The 11,790-nt window shown below is 45.7% G+C and overlaps 1 protein-coding gene across 7 annotated transcripts in view; it reads left to right on the top strand.

The window, feature by feature from the left end:
• Nucleotides 1-6,199: 6,199 nt before the first annotated feature.
• Nucleotides 6,200-11,790, top strand: part of TSC22D1 (TSC22 domain family member 1) — a gene marked incomplete at its 5' end in the record, with an annotated part of 95,433 nt that continues 89,842 nt past the window's right edge. For 4 of the 7 annotated variants that reach the window (XR_013956451.1, XR_013956452.1, XR_013956453.1 and 1 more), the window contains one exon: nt 7,211-10,068. Coding sequence is in view for 4 of the 7 variants with exons in the window: in XM_080613666.1 (XP_080469792.1) it covers nt 7,211-10,068 (2,858 nt within the window). Of the gene's footprint in view, nt 6,606-7,210; nt 10,069-11,790 lie in introns of those variants that run through there. The other 3 variants (XM_080613665.1, XM_080613664.1, XM_080613663.1) reach the window with 3 other exon arrangements.

The following is an 11,790-nucleotide window of genomic DNA, read 5'->3' as shown; positions in this document are numbered from 1 at the left end:
GAAGTTAAGCCTCTGATTATGTGTTTGAACTGTCAGGACTTTGCACATCTTTTGTTCTAATGAAATTGATAAAGGCAGTCTTTTCTGGTGCTTGAGTTAGAAATCCTAAACCTGTTTTCCACTGAATTTTGTCACGAGAACATTTGACTTTTCAAGGCTGGTCAGTGAATGTGTGCAGAAGCGGAAGTGTCACATACAGTAATTTAAAATGCTGAGATAATCAAAGTGAAGATGACTGAAAAATTATAAAGTAGGGAAGTAAACCAAAGACCTTATAGAAGTGAAAGAATTAAATTTACTATTACTGTGAATAAGTCTGTATGACCTTCAGCAGAGAAATAATATAATATAGGTGATTTTTATTATCGGAGAAAAACATATCAAGCGACTACTCATAAAAATTGCATTTATTTTGGTGCTCATGACCTGTCTGTGCTTGCTTTCAGTAAGCAGTTCAGTTACACTACAACTAATGCATATAAACCCCATAGTTGCAAGCTTGCTCAAGTACTGTCCAATAGGAAATTCTGGATATGTGCAAAGAAATATTTGCTTCCACAGTGTATGTTTTAGATGAGAAGAAACACTGTTGACACAGCTGAAAGGGTGATGAAAATTAGATACACAAGAGTCAGATAATTAAATGAGTTCAAGAAGGATTTCTCTGTACCCTTCATAACTATGGCAGCCTATCTGCCTCCAGTTGCTATGTGATAATATAATAATAAAAAATGTGTGGCTGTGCTAAATACTAATTACCTACAAATGCTGCTTTTCCAAAGAATTCTTCATTGAACAAAACCGGTGTTTCAGGGGAAAAAAAATATCCAAAAATCTCTTTACTTATCCCTAGCCTGAGATTTTAAAAATTTTTGCCTCCTCACAATAGACGTATCAATCCATGATCATTGAAGGAAATCACATAAAAATTGCAGAACTTTTACACATAACAGAATTGCCAATGCAGTGTCAGGGGACATAAAATGCATTCTTAAACAAAACATTTTCCTAAGTGTTTTTCTCTAGCATAGATAAGTCAAAAGAAAACAATTCCACACAACCTTTGTGACTGAGAACTATAAACTAAGAGCTCACATTGCCAGTTATATTAAACAGTCCCGTGTAAATGCTTGTTATTAATTCATAAAAACTAAAAGTGAGGTAAAAAACCTGGCTGACCTGCTACTTTGCTCATCCATTTTCCAGAGGTAAAAAAACGGAGGGTCTTTAATAACTGGACCATTTTTCAATGATTTGATCATCTCTTTTATTAGATCTTCAGCTTGGTTATACATACCGTTTGGCTGATTAATCGAAGATCAAACAGTTAATCTAAGACCTGTACTGTACAAACAATTAAATAAATGATCTCAGACTACAGTGGAACTGCATTCAATACTTTCCAGAACTGGGTGCTTCTTTAAGATGCAATTTCATCATTTGACCACAAACACAAGTGAGAACAGAGAAGTAAAGGAGAGAAAGATGATAAGTGATAAAATCATGGTGGTCTTTTAGCTAGTAATGCATTAGTCGTGCTGGTGGACGATCCACTTTTAACCCTCGCTTCTACCATACAGTGCACATAAGCCTTTTCACCTATAGTTATACAGTTTAAAGTGATGATAAAGCTTCTGTAAGACTTTCATAAAATCTGAATTTGAATGAAATCCCCATTAAAAAAAAAACAAAAGAAAAAGACTGTCTACTTGGCCACGTTCCCCAAATGCAGGTATACTGAATATTTTAAAACAACTTTTCCAGATGATGTAGACAGATATGATTTCAAGTATATTGGCACTGGAGTAGACCTGACTAGTCTAAAAGAAGCTGATTTTGTTTTTTAAAGCTTGCTAGAACTGTCTATTTCTGCAGGCACTTATTTAATAAAAAGTTGTGAGAAAAAATCCCTTTCCAAAAAGTCCAACATAATTTCATAAGAATTAAAATAAAGACTAAAAAAAGTCTCAGTAGGCGTTCTGGAATCAGTCAGTAAACCCAGTCAACCAACTAACCAGCCAACTAAAAACAAAACAAGAAAGGAAGCTCAAGACTTGACTTGAACTTTCTAAGAAAATGCAGAAGCAGAATTACAACATTTTCAGAGCTGATTACTTCTCTTAAGAAGGAAGAAAAAAATCATATACATCTTTGCAAATCAACGTAGAGACTACAGTCAGCAATATTAATGAACACAGAAAAGCTTCCTGTCTAACAATGGCAGCTTCATATCATAAAAAAAAATCTTTTCATTAAAGCTTTCAAAAAATTATTTATGAAGCAGTCACTCAGGGTTTAAAACACACATCAGTGTTTTGCCGTGATTCTGACAGTCTTGAGTAAAAACCCCACAGTATTCCTGATTGTTTGCTTTTTAATTACTCTGCACAAAGACATAAACTACTGCATACTCCAGGATGAACACATACAACTGTGTCAGATAGAAAAGGAGCCAAAGAAAGAAAATATTAAAGTACTGTTTCTTCTGGTATCCTTGGAGAAGCTGTGGTGGCAACAATGCTTGCTGTTTCCTGTCTGAAGAAATATTACATATATGGGAGCCAGATCTCTAAATATTTACACTGAAAAGACCTTGTTCTTTTGTGTTAATATGAATGGTAAGATTTTAAAGATTTTTAAGAGTTCTTCCAGACACTTACTTTCCCTACCTGGCAGCAAGGGCTGCATCAAGCCCATCTGTGTTTGCTCATTTAGGAGGCATGTATATAGGCTGCGAAATCCAAGGGGATGCCTCCATACTGGCAACCCTCCAGCAATCTTCAGCCTCTGGGACCACCTGCCCTGTAGTCATGAGCAAGGGCATGAGCAAGTCATGGTAACCAAGGTGCTGGATCCATCCAGTGATGACACAAGCACCTCTGGTTCCAGCTCGTCGATGGATACAGTTCATTAGAAAACAGCAGGTGGCCTTGTGTGGACTATTTGGCAATTTCACTTACTGTCCATACCTGAAGGTGGTCAATTGTTTTGTGGCTGAATTTTGAAATATTTAGCGTTTTGTAAATGAGCTATATGATGAAATTTCTTTTCCCACTTTGAACAAAAACTGAATAACACAATTCATAACAATTATCAATTTCAATGGTTTATTTTTAATTTCATAAACCTTAATGGATGTGAAAAGGAATGGAAGTCTTTGAGAATCCCATTTTCACGCTTAGAATAAGGCTTACAAAAAATGAAGAGAAGTGCAAGGATATACCTGATGAAAATGAATATGCAAAGAAAAACAGGTGTAATGGAAATGTGCGTATTTAAAAACAGCATTAAAAAATTATTTTCAAACATGTCACTTCAGATGCGCTTTGTTTAGTCGAGACCATCACTTGGATCATTAACCGAACAGTGACCACACTATGCAGGTAAGTTAAAACTAATTTACGTTTCTTTTCTTTTTTCAGTATCTCTTGTCTAAGAAGAGAACTATATGGGCCCATTTTAAAGAACTGCTTCACATGCTGTAATGAGAAGTTTACACAGTAAAAGACTAGTAACTACTCAAAATGAATATAAGTTAGTGTGGGCAAAAGAAAAACATTTAACCAATGACAGTACTATTGCTTTCTTTTTCAGGCTTGTTCATGTCTATTATGTGCATACAATGTTTATAGCTCAACCCTTTCTGAGTTACTTTTCCACAGATTTTTAAGGTCAGAAACAGATTCATCTGTAGCACAAGGTTTTTAAAGCCTTTGTGCTTTAAAAGTAGTTGAACTTTGTTCAAACATTCAAAAAATCATCTCTGAGCTGCAACTAATCATAGAAGACTTAATTCCTCAAGGAAATTGTTCTGGGAAAGTTATAAGCAGACATGACAAGAATTTATAATGGAAGTTGGCCTGCAACCTCGGGCTCATCTCAAAAATGTTTACACATCTGAGTATCTCATTAAAGACACATATAAAGCCTCAGTGCTGCACCAAGCATCAGGACATAGATTGTGGGCAGCTTTGTGATGCTTTCCTGAAATTTGTGAGAGTTACACAAAGGCTCAGCGAGCTCACGTTCATGTAGCATGGTCTTCAAGCTGTTCTGATTATCAGTTTCAAAAAGTAATAGAGTCTGGCTGTCAGAAAAAGCAGAATCTTATTTCATTACATGTCAATCTTTTCATAGTGTCTGTATACAGGCAGTGTCCTGGAGCCATGGAAGGGGCAAGAGTTGCAAGTCTATCTTTCAGGTACCTGGAGATCTGAGCTGAATGTCTGTGTTCCAGACATAAAAGGAATTAGGCTGCAAAAGGTGTGATTTTCTCAAATCCACCCTGTGCCTACACCAAGTGAGAACTAGATAAGCTAGGTTAACAGGGAGAGGCAAGATGGGAAAGTGAAATTCAGGTATAGGTACCAAAAGCTCCTACTGTGTGCGACCTTGAATCCTCACCCTTTTTACAAAATGGAGCTAGAAAAACAGCTTTTTTATTACCTTAGTGATTAAACACCACACACCAAACATGGGAGACTCAAATCTCTTCTCTGCCTGAAGGAACTAACATTTACATCTCCCATAAGAACTCTCTAATGACTCAGCTAAATGATATAATACCTTGGACTCTCTCAACTCTTCTCCCGTTATAGCTCTAATACTCTTCATGATGTGCTTAAATATTCACTGCAGCAAACACTGAGCCCTGATCTTTTTCTCCTGTGCCTTGCTGACTGTCCTAACCAGTGAGCTTCACAGTTTACAGAATCAGCCTGAGCCAGTCAAGTCCTGTGAGCATTTTATCATTCCATGCAAACTAGACAGTTCAAAGTGGCGATTTGAGACCTCCACCAGCTCAAGGATTTGTGTGTTCGGAGACAAGGGCATGCTGCCAGCAGGTGAGAACATGAGCAGCTTTCTGGGCACTGGTGCACACCAGGCTGCTGGAGAAAAAGGGGGAGAGAGCACAAACCTGTACCCCTCTTTGTAAGAATGTGGGATACCCAATTAATTTCACTCTGAAAGAGCCCCTGGAGAGTGTCTTGTTTATGGGACAGGTGCCATAACACTGATGGTGAGCACATTGGGTTTGTGCAGCCATGAGATACCTCCCTACCTGCTGGGCAGCTGCGTGTGTGCCAACAGCTGCAAGAACACAGCTGCAAGAACATGAAGGAAAGTCTGGCAGACATGCACACATCGAGCATCTTCAGAGATCTCATGGTCATTGCTCCGCAATGAGAAGCATCTCAGTTTGTGACCAGGGAGATCTGAACAGCCCTGCCATGGTGGTGCATCAAGCTTTGCCATTTGGCTCTGGAGAGGCCCAACCGGTCTCTCTTGCCCTATGGGATGCTGGCACTGAAACAGCGTGGGAAGGTCGACAGATTTCACCTCAATTCTATTTAGCAATTTGAAAATACCGTTGAACAGCATCATTTTTAGAGCAGCTCTTCGGTGCCTTTCCTCTCATCTGAAGCTGCTTCTCACGCACACGTGTCCCTTGTGAATGCAGATGAACGATTTCACCTGACCCGCCGGGCGTCGTCGCCCCCGCCACCGCGCCCACAGCTCCTGCCCTGCCAGCGGCCGAGTGGGGACAGAGCCTGGGGGTTGGTGAATGCGCCACGGCCATTTCGGGGCGTGAGGGAAGTCACCCGCCGCGACCCCCGCCGGGGGACGAGGAAACACAAAGGCGAAGGCAGCTTCTGAGCGAGGGACCCCCGCTTTCCCCATGCGCGGGGGGGAAGGAACGGGCAGGAATATTCTGGACCGAGGGAGGAGAGGAAGGAGAAGGTGATGAATAACTTGAATAAATCTGCAACGGAGCTGAAGCGAGGGGGAGGGGGGCGGTAGCAGGTCATGTGAGGCACAGTCATGCTGCGGGCCCGAAGGAGAGGCAGAGAGGGGCGGCCGATGGAAAGGAAGGAAGGACGGAACCAGAGAGGGAGGAAGCCCTGCGCCCACCTAGCGACCCCTACCCATCCCGGATCGCCGCCACGCGGGGACGCCCCCCCCCGCCCTTCCCCCTCCACAGGCTCGGCGCCGCTCGGCAATTTCCGCCACGCGAACCGAACCTATTTCCGCCGGCCTCGGCCAGACGGGCTTTATGTCTGCCAGCGGGGCGCGCATGCGCGGCGGCGGCCGCCATCTTACGTTGTCTCTCGCCCGCCCTCCCCTTTAGCGAGCTTTCCCCTCCCCCCACAGCCCGCGCAGCGCCCTCCTCCAGCGCTCCGTGAGGAGACGGGGCCGGGCGGCGGACAGACCCGGCGGCAGGGCGGCCGCGACCGACCTGCGGGGAAGAAAGGACGGGGCAGGGGCACACGCGGGAGGAGAACCAGGCGCGGTGCTGCCGAGGAAGAGTGGGTGCCGCCTGTTATAAAGGGGGAGGAGACGGAGGGGGAAGGAAGAGCGTGCGGAGCGGAGCCTCCTTCAGAGACAGCCAGACACAGAGGGAGGAGAGAGAGAGGCTGCCTGGCTGGCTCCCCCTTCCTCTCTCCCTCCTTTTGATGGACTCTCTTGTTGGGCTGCTGCTGCTTTTCTTTTCTCCTTATTCCGTCTTTTTAATACCCAAAATGATTCAGCTCCATGGCTGCCACTGACGGGGATGTCCCTGCCCGGCTCAGCCTGTCGCTGCCGCCCTCCTGTGCGCCAGTCCTGTACGTATCTGCGCTCTTCTACTACTACTACTACAGCGGTGATGGCGAGGGGCGCCGTCCGCCCCGTTGGGCTGCCCTGAGGGCCCGGCGGCTGCCCTCACCCCGCCGAGGAGAAAGAGGCGGCGGCCCAGTGGCGCCCGCCGCGGGGAGGGCGGTTCTGCCGGCGAGCCGTGGGGAGGAAGGGGCTCGCCCCCAGGGCCACCGGCATTTCCTCCGGCCCCTGCCCACCCCCGGGAGAGGCGCAGTCGGTGGGCGGGGGGGTGGCGGCCGAGGAGGGGGGTGGTGGTGGCAATCAAAAGGGGGTGGGGGGAGAGAGGGAGAAAGAAAGTGAATGGCGGAGGATTGAAAGTGTCACATTCGGAGGCGCTAATCTATAGGCGGCGGAGGACCGATCCTCGCCCCCTCTCTGTCTCTGAGGGAAGGGGGGTGGTTAGCGACGGTGCCGAGGCGCCTCAGCCCATGCTCTGCGGGAGCCGGGGGGGTTGTGCGTGGTTTCTCTCTGCCCTGCCGTGAGCGCAAAGCTAACCGTGCGTGTGTGTGTGTGTGTGTGTGTGTCTGTCTCTCTCCATACCGGGGGACTGCACTCTTAAAATACACCCGATACAATGCACCAGCCTGACTCAGCCGCAGACATTAGTGCTAGGAAGATGGCGCACCCGGCAATGTTTCCTAGAAGGGGTAGCAGCAGTAGCAGCGGCAGCAGCTGCGTTACTGCTCCCACTGCACCAGGTACCGGCGTTGGGAGCGCTGCCCTCTCTGCCGAGGATTATCAGCCGCCTTTGCTGGTCCAGCCGCCGCCTCCGTCTCCTGCAGCATCTTCATCAGCGGGTCCACAGCCGACACCCCCTCCTCCACAAAGCCTGAACCTCCTTTCGCAGTCTCAGCTCCAGCCACAGCCTCTTGCACAGTCTGGAGCTCAAATGAAAAAGAAAAGTGGCTTCCAAATCACCAGTGTGACCCCTGCTCAAATATCAGCTAGTATGAGCTCTAATAACAGCATAGCTGAGGATACAGAAAGCTATGATGATCTGGATGAATCCCACACTGAAGATCTGTCATCTTCAGAAATCTTGGATGTTTCTTTATCCAGGGCCACTGACTTGGGAGAACCTGAGAGGAGCTCCTCTGAAGAGACTTTAAATAACTTTCAAGAGGCAGAGACTCCTGGGGCTGTTTCTCCAAACCAGCCTCATCTTCCTCAGCAGCATGCTCCTCTGCCTCATCACCCACAGCAGAGTGTTGTGATCAATGGAAGTGTTCACCCCCATCATGTTCATCACCACCACCATCTTCACCACCATCATCATGGACACCACCATCCGTCGCATCCTGGGGTGGGCAGTGCCCCAGTTTCCGGAGGACCACCGCCCAGTCCATCATTTAGAAAACTATCAACAACTGGAAGCTCTGACAATGTTGTATCAACTGCACCAGTTTCTGCTGCATCATCCACTGGTTCCCCGGCATCTGTCGTGTCTAATATCCGCACTACAAGTACTCTTGGCAATTTAGGTGTAAGTCCTGCTACCGGAACTAGTACCTTAAATAATATGGGTAGTGGTAGTTCTAGTGTGGCAAGCGGTGTGATTGGTACTATAAACTTGAGCAACATCACGAGTACTGCTAATGTAAATGCTTTGTCTGGAACTGGCAGCAATGTTAATGTGAATATCTTGAGTGGTGTTGGCAATGGTACGAGTGCTTCCTCTAGTGTCATTAACAATGTTACTAATCCAACTGCAGGAATGGCAGTGGGATCAAGCCAGCAGCAGCCTGCATCTGGCACATCAAGGTTTAGGGTTGTGAAATTAGATTCTAGTTCTGAACCTTTCAAAAAAGGTAGATGGACGTGCACTGAATTCTATGATAAAGAAAACACCGTTGCAGTTTCAGAAGGAGTAGCAGTAAACAAAGCAGTAGAGACAATAAAACAAAACCCGCTTGAAGTGACTTCTGAAAGGGAGAGCACCAGTGGGAGTTCTGTTAGCAGCAATGTAAGCACACTGAGTCACTATACAGAAAGTGTGGGAAGTGGAGAAATGGGAGCACCTCCTGTGGTACAGCAGCAAGCATTTCAAGGTGTGGGTCCGCAGCAGATGGATTTTAGCAGTGCTGCTCCTCCGGCGATTCCAGCATCAAGTATACCGCAGAGTGTTTCTCAATCACAGCTTGCACAAGTCCAGCTGCATTCTCAAGAAGTAAACTATCCACAGCAGAAGCCAGGGGTCCAGCCTCCTGCACAGGCCAGTCTAACCACTGTTACTGGGGTTCAGCCAGCCCCAGTTAATATACTAGGTGTATCCCCATCTATGGGCCACCAGCAACCTGGCATTCAAAGTATGGCTCAACAGCAGCTACCGTATTCTCAGCCGGCGCCGCCTGTGCAGACTTTGTCAGTTGTGCAGCAGCAGCAGTTGCAGTATGGACAACAGCAGCAGCAGCAACAGACAGTTCCTACACAGATGGCTGCAGGTCATGTTAAGTCGATGAACCAAAACTCTGTGACGGGGGCTGTGCCAGACTACATTCAGCATCAGCAGATCCTTCAGACTCCAGCCGCTGCCATGCAGCCTAGTTCTACAGGAGTAGGAGCAGGGCAACCGGTTCCCGTTGCCCAGGCACAGGGCATGCAGCCTTCAGTACAAGCACATCCAGCTGCTGCCCCAGCTCAGCCTGTTGCACATGCTCCAGCAGTAATACCAGGTGTAGGTACCAGTGGTCAAATGCTGAATGTTGGGCAGCAAGGAAGTGTAGCTTCTGTGGTGCAACCACCATCTGCTGCAAACCAAATTCCACCTCCAGTTATGCCGTCAACGGCTGCTCCTCCATCTTCACAAGTAGTGCAGCCTGTGCAGACAGGAATAATGCAGCAGGGATTACAGGCTAGTGCTTCAGGCCTTCCTCAGCAAATGGTCATTGCTCAGCAAAGCACTTTGTTACCTGTACAGCCACAGGCACAAGGAGTGGACTCTGTTGTCCAAGGGATGAGTGGCCAGCAGCTGCCTGCGGTTAGTCCTATACCTTCTGCTAGTACTGTTCCTGCACCAAGTCAAGCTGGTTCAGCTGTGCCTCCTGGCATACCTTCTGCTTCTATAGGTGTGGGACAGCCACAAGCTTCAGCTGTGCAGAATGGGAATTTGTCTCAAAGTATTAGTCAGCCTCCCTTGATATCAACAAGTATAGGTATGCCAGTGGCACAGAGTGTGCCACAGCAGATGCCGCTAAGCTCTACCCAGTTCCCCGCACAATCACTAGCTCAGTCTGTTGTAAGCCAAATTGAAGATGGCAGACGCCCTACAGAACCTTCCTTGGTGGGTTTACCTCAAGCTGCCAGTGGCGAGAGTGGTGTTGGAGCATCAGCTGTTTCAGATGGCGGTAGCAGCAACGTCCCATCCTCCGCTTCCCTCTTTCCACTGAAGGTGCTGCCATTGACGACACCTCTTGTAGATGGTGAGGATGAAAGGTAAGACTGCTTGTAACTTTATTAAAGATAGATTGCCTGATAGTTTGATTTGCACTAACTTGCAGGTCTCGTTGCAGCCATTCTGTGAAATGAAGCAGCGTGATGTTTGTGTCTAATTAGAAATATTATTTCTCAGGTCCCAGCCCATGTAGGTATTATATTAAAAGACTTGTTTTTCTATTGAGGGGGTGGGTTGTATTGATTATGCTCTGAAACTACTGCGTGGGTAAATTGTGTTTAACAATCTGTGACAGTGTGTATATTCCCATTGTATAGAGGAAGACAAAAGAATACTGTGGAATGTGGGTATGCTAGTAGTGATTGTAGTTTAGATTATTTATTATATTGAAATAATATTTATTTTTAGGTGGTTGGTTTTTGTTTTTTTTTTTTTTTTTTTTTTTTTACAAGCCTGGGCTTCATCCTGCTTCAGCTTCTCTTTTTCAAGTATTGCCTTTACTCAGGTTGAACCAGTTGTGAGTCTGTGATGTATGTAGAAACCTTCTCTTTGACAGCTAAGCGATGCTTTAGGCAAATGAGTATGGTGGGAAAAGGGAGGTTCAGCCGCACTGTTGTGGCTCTTTAAATTGAACTTGGGGCACTTTTGGTCTTGGTGGTTTTGCTTCAAAGCATAAATCCATTGTGAGAGCCGCTCAGGCCTGTGGAGGAGTGGTGAGCCTTTGAATCTGATGCACTGATTCTCTGCAGGCATAGTAAGAAACTGCACATGTTCTCCCTCTTGCACCTTTTCAGATAAATGACCATTGGCTGGTCCTAATACTATGTGCGTGTGAATAGTCTTATTTCTTTGATGGCATTTGCAGAGAAACTGTGTCAGCTGTGAAAGGTCCTTGCATGTGCAGGCTGAAGTGATCTGAACAGCGGTTCTAAAGTGCAGTTCTTTGGTATTAATTATGTGTGGAAATTCCTCACTGTATTGAGGATCTCTTGTGACATGCATTTACAAATGGACAGCAATACTGTGGTGGTTCTCCCAGAGAACTTCTTGTCTAAGCAGCAGCAGCTAAGTTAATAGAAGTAGCTTTAAGATAAACAACTTGTCTTGAGAATGTGGGAGAGGACAGAAAAGAAAATCTGAAGGCTTGAGGGCGAGGGGGTTGAAATAAGGCAGTAAACACCTACATGGGGGGGGGAATGCAATAGCAATGGGAGGTGAAGTGCTTCTTAAGTATCATCTTGGTGCCATATCTTACATCAGGGGTAATATCAGTGGCTAGATTTTATTAACCCCCCCCCCCCCCCAAAAAAAAAAAAAAAAAAAAACCAACAACAACAAAAAAACAAACACAAAACCAAAACAAACCAAAACAAAGCAGGTTGCTGGGAGAGGCTTGATTCTTAATGTTGAAAATACTAATTCTATCAGCAGTCTCTGATTATGTTGATCGTGAGGTGTTGACTGCCTTAGTGGCTTTCATCATGTCTTTCTAAGATGCCAGAGAGCTATAATGAGTAGCAGCTTGTCTTCCAGAAGTGCTAGAAGACAAGTCCCAACACTGTTTCATTCTGATTGTTTTTTAGTCAATAAGTACGTGAAGGTGGTAGAAGACAGATTGAGGTGTTAAAGCCCACAGTATCACCAGTATGCTACTAGCAGTGAATTTTCTCAAATGTTTTTTCATTTTCCTTCCTTTGATCTTTCTACAGCAGGACATTGATTCTGCTCTTCGTGGGTCCTGTTTGTGTTTGGTGGTGTTTTGT

This window comes from Psittacula echo (genome assembly GCF_963264785.1).
Source record: "Psittacula echo genome assembly, chromosome: 3".
NCBI lineage: Eukaryota > Metazoa > Chordata > Aves > Psittaciformes > Psittacidae > Psittacula > Psittacula echo.
This window is presented reverse-complemented; position numbering and strand designations above follow the sequence as displayed.